We start from the raw sequence: 18506 nt of genomic DNA, 5'->3' as shown, positions 1-18506 counted from the left end.
CAAATAAATAAATAAAATTAAAAAAAAAAAAAAAGAACACTGATCAAGTTAAATGCAATTGTTCCTCCAAATAATTTAGTACACAAAACAAACTTAAGGTATACTTAATAATCTATTAACAGAGCTTTTGCAATAAAACAGATTTCAAAGAAAAACAGCATTTGTAGGACAGAAGCTTATTCCTCTTCTATCGCTATCCTTAGTTACTGCCTCATTCTTCTAATGAGAAGAATAAAACTACCTGGGGCACATGGGTGGCTCAATTGCTTGGGCAGCTGCCTTGGGCTCAGGTCATGATCCCAAGGGTCCTGGGATCAAGCCCTGCATCAGGCTCTCCACTCAGCAGAGAGACTGCTTCTCCATCCCTCTGCCTGCAGCACTCTGCCTACTTGTGCTCTCTCTACCTTCCTGTCAAATAAATAAATAAAATCTTTTTAAAATAAATAAATAAAATCTTTTTTAAATAAATAAATAAAATAATAATGTAAGAACTACCTAAGTTTTTCACTCAGTTCAAATACTTGCCAGAGTTCTATTACATGGAGCTGAAGATCAAAAAAGCTGACTAAAACACTAAGAACAAATTGGACTATAATTATAAGTTATAGTCATGCTTATCCATGATCACTTACATGTTGCCTTATGGAAGAGGTGGTGACTAATGTTATGACAAGTTATGTAACATACCAACAAATATACATAAGTTATTTTAAGGGCCAGTGAACCCAATGCAGATGGAAGCATTTTCTATTTCTTTGCGAATCAAAAAATAAATTTAAAAGTGCCTCTTCTAAATGCAAATGGCCAAGAGACTCTTAATATTTTCATTAAGCCTATAAACAATGAAGACTAACAATTTCCAGAAAGTCCCTGAGACTACCTTGAGACTGCTTATTTCCTCCATTACTCCTCTCAAGATGCTCAATATTTTTAACTACTTGGCTAAAGGAACCGAAAAACCTATTTCTGTCCTATTAACACTCACTGCTAATTCAGTACACGTAATGATGCTGAGAATACCATATTCAGAGCCAATTTTCCAATATGGACCCAAGTTTTCCCAGAACACTTCATGATATAGCTTAACATATTACCATGGTAATGTCCTGGTACTGCCACCATATCCCACTATTAATTGCCTTACGTCTCTATACCTTAATGATCTGGAACCCTGCCTACCTGCCAAACAACTTTTGTTTTTGCCACCCACCCTTACCTCCTGCAGTCCTGTACCCTAATATCCAGCTGTACAGAACTAGCTGTAGCCCACTCAACAAACCATGCTCTGGTTCACCAGGGACACCGTTACTGTTCTACTTCCACTATGGACTGCTTCCGTGTGCCAGGCACAATGCTAAGCACTTTACATGCATTATCTCAGTTCATCTTCAACCACCCTATGTGTGTTTACCCCCATCTAAAGAGAAGGACCTGGGACACCTGAATGGCTCAGTCGGTTAAGTGTCTGCCTTCAGCTCAGGTCATGATCCCAGGGTCCTGGGATCAAGTCCCGAATCAGGTTCCTTGCTCAGCAGGGAGCCTGCTTCTCCCTCTGCCTGCTGCTCCCCCTGCTTGTGCTCTCTCTGACAAATAAAATCTTTTTTTTAAATGGCTATTTAAAAAAAAAAAAGAGAGAGGACAACACTGAAACTCAGGATAAACTAGCCAAAGTCAAAGCAAAGGAGTAGCAGAACCAACAAGAATCATCCAACAGCTCTAACCACTTTACCATTTGACATTACTGACATTATTCAGATGCGCTTCTGCAAGGAACAGTCTTTCCAGTCTTTTGCACTTGACAATCTCATTCATCAAGCCTCAGCTCAGGCACGCCCTCCTTTCTGGAAAGCCTTTCTCAATCCCACGTAGCCATAGCACAGATAGGGTTAAGTACCCCTCCTCTACATTCCTAGGGCACCCTGTGCTTCCCCCACTCTTGCTGTTCTTACCACATTCAACCCTGACGCAATTACAATTACCCAAGGGGCTTTTAAAAATCCTAATGCCCAGGCCACACCCCCAGAACAACTAAATCAGAATCTCCAGGCACCGGTATTTGTTTAAAGCTCCTCCCTCCCAACTTAGTCCAGTGGAGAACCACCCACGTCCCTTTGATTAAATATCCACCTTCCCCTCTAGACTGGCAGCTTCTTGAGGGCACCGACAGTCTTCTCATAGCCCTGGTCTGACACCTGGCATAGTAAGTGTCTGATGAATGAGTCTTCCTCCAACATCTGACATGTGGTTTCCAGCTCCTAGTAACCGCTTCTCCCTGACAAGAGGTAATTTACTGGATACACACTGCTTACACATGACTGTTACTCTTTAAAGATCTCTTCCTTTGGAGTCAAAGGTATCAATAAGTCACACCTGCTGACAACAGCCTTGGCTCTTAAATACAGAAAAATGACACACAAACAGCTAAAATGTGTTTGAAAGAAGGGAGGTCTGTTCAGTTCTTGCTTCTGGGAGAATGAAGCCTGAAAATAAGCCAAGAGAGCATTTCTATTCAATACCACTCTTCTGAACACAATTCTCAGTGATTCACTGGAAGGGCCATGCTCAGTGCTCAGGGCCATGTTCTCAAAATGATTAAGTACACTCAGCTTGAAGTCATGAAACAGACAAAGGCTTTGACAATATTCAGGCAGCAGGAAAGCTTAATGGGTTTTTTTGTTGTTGTTGTTTTAGAGTATCATGCTATTGATCACTCCACTGGATCATCAGCTTTCAATTAGGATCTACTTTTCCTCAATTACAACATATTACGAGATTAGGAGAAAAATATAACACTAACTCCTCATAAAATGAATCTTCCCTGCATATGGTAACCATGCTACAATGCTAGGCCCTCATCCCTTTAAGTGTTTTAGAGCTACAGATTTAAACACACCGTGTTAGGACCCCTTACTCATTTCACAGCCATCAAATCTTCAAACCAGATAATATCTATCAAGCAAAATAGCAACCTATTCTCTATAGACTAATGATCTGACTTCACCACACTGTTTTTTTGGTTACAAATTTACATACTAAGGAAGCAGAGAGCGAGCAGTTTATTTCAAACTTCATACCAGTTAAACTGTCTTAAGTTGACAACAAAGTCACTCAAAATTGTATACACTTCAGCACATGCTAGCGAACATCACCTACTAAACATTGATTCCTTTAAGCCAGACAAACAAGCAAAAGGGTAGTGTTAATATTTCCAACAAGTCTCCATTTGTTCCAGTGAACTCTGAAATTAAAGCCGTTTTTTCCAGGCTGAAAATGCTGTATCAAAGGGTGCTTTCTAACCCATAACAAGTTAACACCTCCATAGAAGAATGCAGTCATTGTTAAGACTTGTTAGAAAATGATTAACTTAGTTGTGTAATTATACAAACAAGTCGTTTCAAGGTTTTACACTTAACTTTTCATTTCTAATAATGCTCTCAGGATCAGATTAATAAAGATACACAGATCCTGCTGTGCGAGGAGTTGCAAAGTTTCACCTTTTCATATAGGAAAGATTCTCGTGCCACCCTGTGTAAAGCAAGCTAATGGAAGAAATTTAGCTGAGTTCCAAGAATAAAAACAGTGCCTGCACACCCCTCAGCAATGCGAAATACTCCATACATTTTTTTTTAAAGATGTGTTTATTTGAGACAGAGAGAGAGAAAAAAAGAATGTGTGCCTGTGAGAACAGGCGGAGGGGCAGTGGGAGAGGATGAGGGAGTCTCTGACTCACCCACTGAGCACAGCCTTGATGCAGGGCTCAAAGAAGGCAAGACCCTGAGATCACGACCTGAGTGAAATCAAGAGTTGGGACCTAACCAACTGAGCTACCCAAGCACCCCAATACTCCATACTGTTTAAAGAAATTCTCCTGAGCTACAGTGTAAAATATAGACTCTTCAACCATATTAATAACATTTGCAAAGATCATGTCTATTTCATTAACATTTTTGTGCTTTAAAAATATTTAAAAGCCTCCCCTTCCCTAACTTTTCCTCCGTTCTTTCTGAACAATTGAGTCCCAAAGTTATTACCTAGGCAAAGCAAGGTAGATGTTCACGTGGGCAATGGCCCAGTGCGCACTGTCAGAGCCTGAGCAGGCTGAGGAAAGTATCCCTCAAGGTCCCTGCCAAGGGATGTCAGAGCATGAGCAGGGTAGGAGGATATCCATACAAAGGGGTGGCCTGGCAATACAATCCCAGATCCAAGTAGATAAGGAAGGCATTCATTCAGGGGGAGCAGCCGGGCAAGGGAAGCCAGAACTTGAGTGGAATGAGAAATGTGTCCAAACACACGGATGGCCAGGCCTGAAACATGAGTGGGGAGAAGAAAGTGACCCCCAGAGGTACAAGGCTGTCAGAGGCCAAGAGGGTGAGGAGCATGTCCAAGCACAAGGGCACCCTAGAGTACAGTGTGGAAGCCTGGGTCGGTATGAAGAGTTTGGCCAGATGGGTTTGGGGCAGGCTTGCTCAGCATGATGGAGAGTCAGAGTCTGAGCATGGTACCCACAAGGCAGTGGAGAGGGCAGGGATCCACTGAACTACAGGAGTAGGTATGATGATCCTAGGAAAAGAGGAGACCATCCATATAGGGTAGGGATGAAGGGGCCCAAGACCAGTACAGAGGGCCTGCTTTCTCACAGATGAAGTAAACAAGAAACTAGAATGAATGCTATAGAGTTGGGTTTGAATTGGAGGTATTAGTGTGAACTCAAGGTTTTCAATAAATATATAGATAAGGAAATAAAACATAAATGCAACCTGACTTTTAAACATACGCATATTTCCAGGCTCTGTCTACTGACAGGGCCTAGTAGCAGCAAAACCCCCACTAGTAATGAGCATATCTAGTACCCAGACGTTGGGTTCCTAATACAACTCTTCTCTAACAGGAACTAGAGCTCCTCGGGGAAAGAGCTGATTCCAGGGCTGGGGCAGAGAAAGTACAAAATGAGCTGGAACATCTTATTGTGTCAGAAAGCAAAGAAGTGCTCAAAGAATGACAGGAACTGTCAAAAGACCAGCTTGAAAAGACTCCCACTGGCCAGATCTGGGAAAATTTAAGCATCAAGCTCAATAAGGACATTAACAGATTATTAACTCATCAAATAAAACAGGAAACCATGAGTCCACATTGATATAAATAAAAGAATTAAAAACTGAATGAGAAATGGACCATTTACATGGTTTCAAAGTACCTTCCCACAAAATACTTACTAATTGCAAGAGGGAAAAGAGTAACTTTTTAGTGTAGAAGTTTAGCAAAAAACTACCTTAATCAACTCATTAAAGTGATCAACATACGTAATGAAACAAATTGTTAGTATGCAATGGGAAAACGGCATCATTTCCAGGACATTTCTGTCAAAGATGCTTCACCACGATCTAATCTTAAGAAACATCGGACAATCAGACAAATTTAAATTGAGAGTCATCTAAAAAAATATCTGGCCTGTAATCTTTAAAAGTGTCAGGTCATAGAAATCAAGGAAAGACTAAAGAGCTCTTCCAGATTGAAGGAAACCAAAGAGACATGACAACTGCACACAAGGTATGATTCTGAACTGGATCTTTTTGCTATAATAAAAAAATGTTACTAGGGACTACTGAAATTTGAATAGGATCTAAGGCTTAAATGTAGTAATGCATCAACATTAATTTCCTGATTTTGATGTTTGATTGTGGTTTTATATTTGTCAGAAAAGCCCATTGAAGTATTCAGGAGTTATGAGGCATCAGATCAACACCTCACTTGAAATTGTTTTGTTTTTTAAAGTTCTTTATATTATTTACAGTGCACTGGATAGAACAGGGTATTACCTTAGCAATGGGGAATAATTAATCCTAGGCTGAGTACTGCTTTAGTCCCACCTAACAAATCTTAAAATCAAAACCCAGAGGATCGAACTCTTTCATACTCAACTTGTGAAATATATGAAACAATGGTTTTCAAGATGTCAGGCAGCAAAGCACAGCAATTTCTTGAGAGATGGAAAACAAATGAGAAGAGCTTTCGATTGCCTCAGATCACTGCCAGAAGTCCAAGAATATTCGTAGGAACCCAAAAATACCCCACACCCAACAATATTAAATACACAGTGTTTGGCAGTCAATAAAAAGATTACCAGACACGCAAAGAATTAGGAAAATACAACCCATAACAAGAAAAGGCAATCTGAAACTTACACAGATGTTAGAATTAGAAGACAGGACATTCAAATAGTAGTTCTAACTATATTCCAAGTGTTTACAAAATTAAGAGACAAGATTCAAAAAAGAACTAACTGAATTTGTAGAGATAAAATGACAATGAAAAATCTACCAAATGAGGTTAACTACAGAATAAACACTGAAGAAAAAATTAATGAACTTGAAGACATGAAACATACAAAGGGAAAAAATTCAAAGAAACCCAAAGCATCACTGACCTATGGAACAACTTTACACTGCCTAAATATATCAGTGACTGGAATCCCCAAAGACAGAAGGATGCAGAAAAACTAAATAATGATCAAAAACTTTCTAAATTTGATGAAAACAATAAATGCACATATCCAGAAATCTCAACAAACTTCAAGCACAAAAAACATGAAGAAATCTAAAGCACATCATAACCAAATTGCTCAAAATCAGTATTAAAGAGAAAATCTTAAAAGCGGAACAAAAACACATGTTATATTCACGGGAACAAAGATTAGAATGACAGATTTCTTGTCAGAAACTAGGCAAATGAGTGAACAGCAGAGCAGCATCTCTTAAGTACTGAAAGAAACTGACAACCTTGAATTCTATTCCCAGAGAATATTTCAAAAGTGAAGACAAAATAAAGATTTTTTTCAGACATTACGGATGCTGAAAGAATTCATCACCAGCAGACCTGCACTACAAGAAATGTTAGAAGTCCTTCAGGCAGAAAGAAATAATGGAAATATGGAAATAAGGACCTGTACCAAGAAATAAGGAGCATCATAAATGGTAACTACATGAACTAAATAAGTCAAATGATCATCTCATTAGATGCAGACGGTTCCCCTGGAGAATTCTAAGAAACAATGAAAGAATTAATACCAATTATACCTTGTGCCTTTTGCATCTGATGGGGATGGGAAAGATGGGTCACCAGCAGTTCTACTGGAGCCATCTGAGGAAATGTGGCCAGGGTTCTTGTTGTGTCTGCTCAAACCCACATGGTCTGATCCAGATACACACCCTCAATACGTACTGCCAGTGTTTCTACCAGTACTCAAGGGATACAGGCTTCATTAAGTTGGATTAAATGAACTTCCTTGAATGGGTCATCCAAGAGACCTACTGAAGATACCCAAGATACCTACCCTAATGCTAACTCCCTGTACATAAAATAAAAATATTTCAATTAAAAAAAAATACCAAATTCTATACAATATCTTCCAGAAAACAGAAGAGGATAAAACATTTCAACTCATTATAGAAGACCAGTATTACTCTAATACCAAAACCAGACAAAGACAGTACCAAAAATATAAATTATACACACACACACAGTAGATCAATACCCTTTTAGCCACAAAAATCCTTACCAAAAAATTAGTAAACAGAATTCAACAAGATACACCATGACCAAGTGGAATTTATTCCAGGGATGCAAGGCTGACTTAATATTGAAAATCAATCAATAGAGTCTATGCCATCTTAATAAGCTAAAAAAGAAAAATCAAAATTATATTAATCACAGAAAAAGCAGTTCATAAAATTCAAAACATATTCATGATAAAAATTCAGAAAACTAGGGGCGCCTGGGTGGCTCAGTGGGTTGAAGCCTCTGCCTTCGGCTCAGGTCATGGTCCCGGGGTCCTGGGATCGAGCCCCGCATCAGGCTCTCTGCTCGGCAGGGAGCCTGCTTCCCCCTTCTCTCTGCCTGCCTCTCTGCCTATTTGTGATCTCTGTCAAATAAATAAATCAAATCTAAAAAAATAAAAAATAAAAATAAAATCAGAAAACTAGGGATAGAGGGGATCTTCCTCAAGCTAATAAAGGACCTCTATGAAAAACTTACAGTTAACATTATACTTAATGGTGAAAGACTGAATACCTTCCTTCTAGGATTAGAAATAAAACAAGGATATCCACCCTCACCACTTAGCCATTACACTGAACAGTTAAGCCAGGGCAATAAGGCAAGAAAAACAAAAGGCACATGGGCTGAAAAGGAAGCAATCATTTTTTTCCTATTTGCAGACATGACCATCTATGTAGAAAAGAGTTTTGAATTGATATTGAGATAATTTCATTCTCTTCTATCTACAATTTTTCCATTTTCATCTAACCACCTTCTAAGGCTTTCTCCATGCACTCCTCTGATGGTGTTCAAAATCAAAACCATAGATTTAGATAGCTAAGGATATAAGACTTCCAAAGCAAAAACCAGGGGCGCCTGGCTGGCTCAATTGGAAAAGCATGGGACTCTTGAACTCAGGGTTGTGAGTTTGAATCCATGTGGGATGTAGAGATTACTAAAAATAATAAACTTTTAAAAAGCACAAACCAGGGACGCCTGGGTGGCTCAGTTGGTTAAGCAGCTGCCTTCGGCTCAGGTCATGATCCCAGCGTCCTGGGATCGAGTCCCACATCGGGCTCCTTGCTCAGCAGGGAGCCTGCTTCTCCCTCTGCCTCTGCCTGCCATTCTGTCTGCCTGTGCTTGCTCTCTCCCCCTCTCTCTCTCTGATAAATAAATAAAATTAAAAAAAATAAAAATAAAAAAAAATAAAAAAATAAAAAGCACAAACCATAAATAAATAAAACTTTTTTAAAAGGGAGAGGGGGTGCCTGGCACGCTCAGTGGGTTAAGCCTCTGCCTTTAGCTCAAGTCATGATCTCAGAGTCCTGGGATGGAGCCCCGCATAGGGCTCTCTGCTCAGCCTACTTGTGATCTCTCTCTCTCTCTCTATGAAATAAATAAATAAAATCTTCAACAAGCACAAACCATAATGTGAAAAACTAATGGGTTTGATTACATCAAAATTAAGAATCTCTGTTCAAAAAAGGAATTTTTACTTAAAATGGAAATATTCTGTCCATTTAGGGGTGTGTGTGTGTGAAAGAGAGACAGACAGAGACAAAGACAGAGACAGAGACCTATGGGAAAATATCCAGCATCATTCAATTTTAACAGCAACTCATGGAACACCAAAGTTCTATGGGAACACGGCTTAAAAACTGCTATGAATTGATCCACCACTAAGAAGCAAAATACAGGGGATGCCTGGGTGGCTCAGTTGGTTGGACGACTGCCTTCGGTTCAGGTCATGATCCTGGATTCCTGGGATCTAGTCCCGCATCGGGCTCCCAGCTCCATGGGGAGTCTGCTTCTCTCTCTGACCTTCTCCTTGCTCATGCTCTCTCTCACTGTCTCTCTCTCAAATAAATAAATAAAATATTAAAAAAAAAAAAAAAGAAGAAGCAAAATACAGGAATATTCCCTAAGAACATAAAGGGACCTGAATTAAAAACAAGTTGAGTCAGATTCTCTCTGCTAAGAATCCAGAACTGACTCTCACAGCTGGCATCAGCTTTACCACTTGTTCTAGAACTTAGGTCCGTCCACTGTTTCAACAAAACCACCTGAGGAAACTTTATGAAAACATAGATTCCCGGGTCCCCAAGAGTCTAGTTCAGAGGTTCTAGAGTGAAGTCCCCAAAATTTTTTTAAGTTCCCCAGGTGATTCTGTTGAATAGCCAGCGAGGTTTAGGACCCACTTAAATAACAATGCTTAAAACTAAAAGACAGAGGGAGACAGAAAATCCAATGCAAGAGTCTGTATGGTCCCTGACAGACTAGAAGACCCTAAAGGTTGTGGGAGTGCTTTAAAGGCCTAAATATGGTACTTTATTAGCTCCTGAGTAAGTGGTCGGGAGTGTGCAGGCTCTGTGTGACCAGTCACGGACACCCATTCAAATGCCTGCCATTTCCTTAACATCAAGGGCATTAACATAGTGGAAAACAACTTTAATTTTCCTAATGATTTTCAGCGATGGTAGGTCTGCTTACTCACTGAGGTAAATAATATCCGTTTTTAATTTAGAACATCATTATTTTTCATGGTTTACCTCTTTTCTAGATTTACAGATAGATGGTAATTAGTCAGACACTTAAACTTATCAATATAAGGAAAGGCATCTTGGAATACCTAATGAGCCCAAGTCCACAGGCCCTTACTCTCTGAGAACTCCAAGACCAACCGGAGGAACAAAAAACGATCCATAGACTCACCAAGTAATGCTTCAGAGCAAAGTCGACATTAAAGCCAAGAATACATACTGTAAAACAGCAAGAGGTGAAAGAAGCAGAAGTCCTAGAATGGTGAAAACTATCTGCTTGCCCTGGTTCTGGCAATGAACTAGCTGTGCAGCTTGGAGCAAGAAATGAGAGCCAGGAGGTCTAAAACATGAGCAGGTGGGGACTGGCTGTAGCATAGCTTTAAAGACTTCCCTCTGTAGGATCCAATTTTCCCTCTATGAGCAGATCACTAAGAAAGATCTATTCCTGTTCTGACATCTTGTAGCCCTAGCATTCTAAATCAAAGAGATTTGCAAAATCTTTTTTTTTTTTTTGCAAAATACAAAGTCCTATTTTAGTTGTTAATACAAAGGCTCATGATATTTATATCAAAATATTGATTCAGGGGTGCCTGGTTGGCTCAGGACGATGATATTCCAAGAGCCTCTGACTCTTGGTTTCAGCTCAGGTCCTGATCTTATGGGTCAAGGGTCACGCGATGGAGCCCCACAACAGCTCCTACCCCAGCAGGGAGTCTACTTGAAGGACTCTCTTCCTCTGCCCCTACAAGCACACACTCTAAAATAAGTAAACCTTGAAATATATACACTGATGTAGACTACTACAAATGCTAATTTCCCAACTTATAAAAGTTCTTTGTCCTGATTATCAATTAGACAAATACTTAAGAGAAAGACCCCCCCCCCTTTTTTTTAAAGATTTATTTATTTACTTTAGGGGAGGAGTAGAAGGAGAGGGAGAGCAACTGACTCCCCATTGCACAGGGAGCCTGATGTGGGGCTCACTCTTACAACCCTGAGATCATCACCTGATTGGAAATCAAGAGTTGGATCCTTCACTCAGCCACCCACGAGCCCCAACATTCACTTTTCTAAGGCAGTGGTTTTTAATGTAGACCAGAGATATATCAGAGGCCTTAGGGGGAAAGGGAAGGGAATGAAAGAGATCCATCACAAAGATCTACTTTTATGGGTTTTTTTGAAGATTTCTTTATTTATTTGAGAGAGAGAGAGTGAGCCATGCCCCAGGGTGCATGTGGTGGGGGTTGGGGGAGGAGGAGCAGGGAGCAAGCTGGGGAAGGAACATGGGGGAGGGATGCACACTCCCCACCCAGCAGGGAGCCCCACACTGGGTTTGATCCAGGGAACCTGAGCTCATGATCTGAGCTGAAACCAAGACTCAGACTCAACCTGAGCCACGGAGGCACCCCTACTTTTACTGTTTTACCTCTAAATTTTACATAAGTCTCCTCTGACACAGAGTTCCACACCTTAAAAAAAAAAAAAAAAAAGAAAGAAAGAAAGAAAAAGAAAATAAAACTCTAAAAGCATGTTTGCAAACAAAACAAACATGTAAGACAGCTATGTTTATTACCCAGTGTACCAGTGAAGAAACTAACGAAGTGCAGACTGTTCAAGTACTTGTCTGAGCTCACACATTTAGGAAATGAAGCTGGGACCAGAACCCAGGCATTTTGGCTCCAAAGTCCATGTTCCTAACTACTATGCTAAGCTCTACATGGCACAACACAGTTTAGAAAATGAAGACAAAACTCTAACATGAATCTCTGAGACTCCCAAATGCATTCAGTAATAAAGATACTAATTAGCATGAGAAGCAATGTTGTTTGCAACTGAGCCTCCCTAGACCCTTCAGCTTCTGCCACGACCAGCTACCAACACACACACAGAGTCCCCACGTGACAGTCACATTGACCTTCTCATCAGGCCTCAATCACCTATGCCTTGTAGGTATATTTACCATGTGTTGAGCTAATTCCGAAGGGCTGGGAACTGTGCAGAGCGTTTTATACACCACACCTCCTTTTAGCTACATGACAATCCTGTGAGGTAAGGGAGTCTTGGAGGATTTTACAAAATAGTCTTAAAGAAATTAAATAGCTTGCCCCAAGGGCAAATATCTAGTAAAGAGCAGTGTATGAACTCAAACCCAGGTCTGCTGTGACTTCATAAGATATGTTCCTGAGCACAATCTCCTTCCTAAAACATGCTCTATCACCAAGCATCATACTCACTCAAGATGCATCTACAACAGGGCTTGGCAAATAGTAGGCACTGGAGATATGTGCCGAATCAATGACAAAATGAAAGAATGCCTCCTCTCCGCTGGAGGCCTCTCTGACTCCCTCACAAAACACAGTTGCTCTCTCTACATTGTCACAAGACTTGTTTCAAAGCTCTACTGTACGGCTTCCCAGGAGCTAGTCCATTCTTTCTAGTTATATGTACATAGAACCCACTAGACTGGAACTTTGTTTCACTTCATCTTTGTATCCTCAGCCTCTAACAAAAGGCCTGGCTTTTAACAAGAACTTGGTAAGTTTGTTAATTGAATGAATTTCCCTGAGGAGAAGGGAGATGAATAAGAGACTCATGATTCATATTAAAACTTCTTTTTCCTCAAGAAATAAACAACATCCAAAGCTGTGATATACTCAAATGTGTGTTCTATAAATATTTTTAGGTTTCAACTATCATCAGAGGCATCTAAATTTAACTCATTCAACACATATTTATGAGTAATCTAAGTACACACATATAATGGCTCTTAAGGAGCTTACAGTCTAGTCAAGGAGATAAAACATAATAAAATGTAAAGGTAAACAGTAAGACATGAGCTGCCATGAGGAAATACAAGACTAGGTGCCACACCATTGGTAAAACTAAACGCTATGGGCTTGCAAGTTGAAGACCTCCTCCTGGCTGCAGGCCTTGGGTCTGATTACCTGTGGACAGTCTACAGTGAGGCCCTTGATAGTCAGTAGCAAAATGAGGGGGACAACAAGGGGACAGCGCAGTGTGTTTTCCATATAAAAGTACGTGGTTTTTAAAACCACCCTTAATCTGACATGTTCTTCCTGCTCTTCGCTGTAAAAATGTAATTTTTTTTTCAAAAATGATGATGATGGGCGATGATCATTTCTTTGTGGTTCCACAAACCTTGTTTTTAAGATTCTAGTGGTGCAAAATTCCAAACATCTGGAAACTACTGAGCAAGGACACTCTGCGATGCCTCTCTTGAAGAGGGAGAACTTGAAGTGAACCTTGCAGAGTGAACAGGATTTAGCAGGGTTGGGAGGACAGGAGATTTGAAGCAGGGGAAACGGCCTGATAAAAATACAGAGGTGCTAAGTGTTCAAATAAAGTCTGAAGAATAGTAACTAACTCGGGTTGAAACTTGGAGAAACTGCAGCTGTGAATTCCATTTCTGGCAATATGATAAGCTAAGTATACTTCTGATTCTCCACTGGAACAATTATAAATAATGGATGTTTTTATCTTCTCAACTAAATACACTGACGAGCTTGGAAGCAAATAAAGAAGATTCAGATGAAGAACTGAATGAAACTAAGAACCCAACAGGGTAAAAAGCAAAACACAAAAACTAGCTTTCCCCTCGAAGGCATTTATTTACACCACCCAATGCAAGATTTCATTCTCCCAATGAAATGGGGCTCAAGGATTACAAGGCAAAAGTAACATCCAGCCTGAGAGAGAAATTATAACATATGCTCCTCCCTCCTAATTTAAACTGGGACGACAAAGGTGCTCAAGATAGAAACCCATGCACATACACACACATCTCAGGAACTAAAATGAAAACAATTACTCTCAAAAACTTGGCAATCTTCCTGCAAGTTCAACCACAACCTGGCCCTCACAAGGGATTGCTACTGAATGGTCAAAAACCTCAACCCAGGAATGCAAGTTGAAATGGTCACAAACTGAAAGCGGCCACAGAGCTCTAACAAGAAATATGTAAATCATCTCCGGAAAAATTCACTTCAACCTTAGCCTAAACATACACATATACACACACAGTTCCAAGAAATAGTTCGTGGGCAAAAATTACATCCCTCCGGGAAACAAAGCCCATAAATAAGAACCTGAGAAATAGAAGATGACGGAATCGGACTTTTGAAGACTTCAGATACTGGAATTAGGAGTTACAGGACATGGAATGCTCAATAAGCTTAAAGAAATAAAAGATTGAAAATGAGTAGAGTAAAACTATGACAAGATCAAGCAAAACTGAAAAAGAAAAAAGTATTTCTCAAAATAAAAAAATAACGGTTGGCTAAGAGCAGAAAGGTCACAATCAACACAAATTAGAGATACAACCAAAGTGAATTAGTGAACCTACGGAAATTAGACAGAAGAGTGTTAAGAGACAGAAATTATTTAAAAAAAAAAAAAAAAAGCAGAAGATAGGGATACCCGGATGGCTCAGTTGGTTAAGCATCTGTTTTCAGCTCAGGTCATGATGCCAAGGCCCTGGGATTGAGTCACATCAGTTCCCTGCTCAGTGGGGAGCCTGCTTCTCCTTCGCCCTGCTGCTCCCCCTGCTTGTGCTCTCTGGCTGACAAGAAAATAAATAAAATCTTTTGATAACTAAATAAATATAAAAAAGCAAAAGACAAAGATAAACCCACAAATTCTAAGACTAATCAATATTCCAGAAGAGGTAAAGAGAATGGGGCACAACCCAAGCTGGTTTCAAGGCTCTATGTACCCTTTTTGGATTCCCATCTTCACTTAGTTCTTGGTATGAAAAGAGCTGAAAATTTTCCAAAACTGACAAGAGATACATATTCACACATTCAAGGAGTCCAATGAATGCAGAGAAGGATAAATAAAAAGAAATCTGGAAGTTCTGGTTCCAAGTAAAATATAGTCGGCATGCTCCACCTTGTCTCTCACAGCTATAAAATACTTCTATACACCCAGGGTCAAATTCAAGGAGCACCTATGTGAGGGATCAAAAAAGACAAATAATAGCACATGGACTGGGGCAGAAGATCAGAATTCGAAATTTCACCAAATCAGCGGTAAACCATACCTTTACCATTTCCTTTCCTCTGGTATCACTCAGCATGGACATACGGCGGCATAAAAACTGGAAGTTGACAACAGCATAGACAGAGTTCCAGGAAAAGCACTCTATTTCAGGCTCAAGGAATGGGAAAGTGGGAGGATCTACAGACACCTAAAGCAGTGAGTGAAGAACCTTCCTTTCCGACCAGTAGTGTAACCCAAAGAGAATGGGGCAAATACCAATTACTTATTTGCCCTCTGTGCCCTCCCACTGCTAGGTCTGGACCACAGATGTAGTCGTGGGAGGTACACAGCAGAACAGGATAAATAAAGCCCCAGTTTTCTGGCCAGCAGAACTGACAGGGAGTCCCAGGGAACTGGGGAGATAAATAGAAGGAGGGAAGCTCAGGAACATGACCCCATAAACTTGGTTTTGAACACCATGGCCCATCTCTGAGTCTATCAGGAAGGCATGAGGGTGCCAAGTGCTCCACATTCTTCCTAACACTTCCTAATGTAAGTCTCTTTAATTTTAGCCATTCTACGGGATGTGTCAGGGCTTTCTCAAGGTAGTTTTAATTTGCATTTTCCCAATGACTAATGATGTTAAGCATCTTTTCATAAGCTTATTTGCCATCTGTATATCTCCTTTGATAAAGCGTTCAAATCTTTAGCCCATTTTTCTTTATTAGACTGTCTTACTGAGTTGTAAGAGTTTATAAATTGAGTTTTTAGAACTCAGTGCCTTGACTTGTCATTTCCCTAAAGAGTGTCTTTGGATGAGCAAAAGATTTCATTGTGATAAAGCCTAATGTATCCATTACTCTTGTATAGTTTCACTTTTGTGTCCTACTTACGAAGGTAAATTTGACAGCACTTCATCCTAATACTGAAGGGACAAGTAATAGGGGAGATATTGAAGAGAATGCCCAGATTTCTGTCTTGCGTGAATGAATTAATGCATATAATACTGAGACCATTTTCTCAAAGGACATCTGCAACTCATTGTTAAACCAAACTGTCTCCTCTGGATTCCCATTTCTACTGACATCCCGGCAGCACTCTACACTATCTAAGTCTCTTCTCTCCCCCAGGTTCAAACCTTGAACCGCGCTTTGCTATATTCAGCCTGAAAACAACTCTCACAGCTTCATTTTCTTCATTCGCACCAATGATTTCCAAATCTCTATGCCCTCTTCCCAGTAACAGTGGCCCCGGATATTTACTGATGGCCTTACTCTATGACAGGCACTAAGCCTACATTCTAACTGCCTGTTGCATTCTTCTCCTTGGCCCTATCATTAGTTTCGAGTCAACCAAAGCCACTCTTCGTGACCTCCCTCCTAGTTCTCCTGACTCACCAGTTTCTGTTCATGAGGTTTTGATGCTCCCAGACTGAAAACTTTGATATTGTCACCTTTTACTTTACTTCCTCTGCTCTCCCCCATATTCAATTAATTTAATAGTTCTCCAGTTATGCTACTTAAAACACTGCAGGTTTAGGAACCAGGCTGAAGTGCCAAAAATGGCCACTTCCCAATTTGCATGAAAAAATAATGTAATCTAATTTAAGTTTTCCTACCATAAATTTTTCTTAAGCCTTTCTCACTCCTATTCTATTCTAAAATATAATATAAAATAGTATCTGATTGAGGGGGAAAATGTAGTTTGACATTTAATATATAAATATTTCAGAGTATTCCACACAATACCATGACTTTTAGGTACCCCATCACCTGAACGGGTTTGAGCACCACTGAGCTAATAATGTGCAACTCCTTTTCTTGCTAAATTGCTCTTTCCTACGCAATATGAAACTTTCCCAGTGAGGAAGTCAGACCAAGGTGGGAAAGGTGAGACCAATTTGCCAGAGAAAACATTAAGAAGTAGGCCATCAGAACTCTCTATAAATTTCTTCCTTTTTAATTCCAGGCTGTGACTGCCCGTCCTCTAGCACCAAAGAGAAGAGCCGTCTTACAGGTAGAGGAGAAACAACTTTCTCCTCAGTGATCAGTATAAAAATAAATGACTTTATACTGTAGTCACCACAAGTAAGACACACCCAGGCTGCATCTTCCACATTCTGGACTTTCTCTGCTGACTCTCAGGATTTACTCCAGGAATAAAGCATAACAACATTAGCCTCAGAAAATAAATACAAATATTTATAATCCCAAAGGGGATCTGCCAAAGCCACATAATTTGGGGATCATTAGTTATTTGGAACAATCACAAATAGTGGGGTTAAATATATGAAAAGACTACTTACTGATTATACTCTTTTAAGATTTTATTTATTTATTTATTTATTTGACAGAGAGAGAGAGAGAGAGAGAAAGATATCACAAGTAGTCAGAGAGGCAGGCAGAGAGAGAGGAGGAAGCAGGCTCCCTGCTGAGGAAGAGTCCAATGCGGGGCTTGATCCTAGGATCCTGAGATCATGACCTGAGCCAAAGGCAGAGGCTTAACCCACTGAACCACCCAGGCGCCCCTGATCATACTCTTTTAAGATGAAACCAAATCGGGGCACCTGGGTGGCTCAGTGGGTTAAAGCCTCTGCCTTCAGCTCAGGTCATGATCCCAGGGTCCTGGGATCGAGCCCCACATCCGGCTCTCTGCTCAGTGGGGAGCCTGCTTCCTCCTCTTTCTCTCTGCCTGCCTCTCTGCTTACTTGTGATCTGTCAAATAAATAAATAAAAATCTTAAAGAAAAAAAAATGAAACCAAATCAACACTAAACCTCTACACTGTATTAAACATTCATTTAATTATTCAGTCTGTATTAATTGAGTACCTACGATGTGCCTCACACTGTGTAAGTCACTCAAGGTTTAACAGTGAACAAGGCTTTTACAGTACCTGATTTCATGAAGTCTGTAGACCACAGGAAAAACAAGAAGAGTAACAGTGAACTGACCTGATCAGGTCTGCCCTTTGGAAGACTCATTCTGGACATGTACAGATAGGACTGGAGAGAAGCAATAGTGGTAAAGAACCCAGTCGGGAGGAATCACAGCCATTATGCTGAGAGTATGGTGGCCTGGACCAAGAGGACAGCAGTGGATAAGGAGGAGAGGACATGAATAAACAGGACTTGATATCTGGATTTAGGAGGTGAGATGTCTCCAACATCTTACTTATCTTTCCCTCCCTCCTGCCCTCCATCTGCCTACTTAGGATTTATGAAATATCTTTAGTTCTCACTACTCACCACTCTGTAACTGACTCCCAAACTATATTTAGCTCCCACCTCTCCAATGACCTTCAGGTCCAAAATTTCAACTGTCCCTGGAGAGTACCCGATGGATAGTAAACTAATCTTCAATAGAACCCAAATCAGGGGCACTTGGGTGGCTCAGTGGGTTAAGCCTCTGCCTTCAGCTCAGGTCATGATCCCAGG

General features: G+C 40.3%; 2 protein-coding genes across 7 annotated transcripts in view; one reads left to right on the top strand and one right to left on the bottom strand.

Moving 5' to 3' along the window:
* DENND1A (DENN domain containing 1A) overlaps window positions 1-18506 on the bottom strand; it is a 496533-nt gene that overhangs the window by 461106 nt on the left and 16921 nt on the right. The window lies entirely within an intron of this gene.
* Window positions 7108-7272, top strand: LOC132025017 (small ribosomal subunit protein uS14-like). The gene has a single exon (XM_059412199.1). The coding sequence runs from the start codon at window positions 7108-7110 to the stop codon at window positions 7270-7272; it is 165 nt and encodes a 54-aa protein (XP_059268182.1).

This window comes from Mustela nigripes, chromosome 9, assembly GCF_022355385.1.
Source record: "Mustela nigripes isolate SB6536 chromosome 9, MUSNIG.SB6536, whole genome shotgun sequence".
NCBI lineage: Eukaryota > Metazoa > Chordata > Mammalia > Carnivora > Mustelidae > Mustela > Mustela nigripes.
The sequence above is the reverse complement of the archived record's forward strand: the minus strand, read 5'-3'. Positions and strand labels throughout refer to the sequence as shown.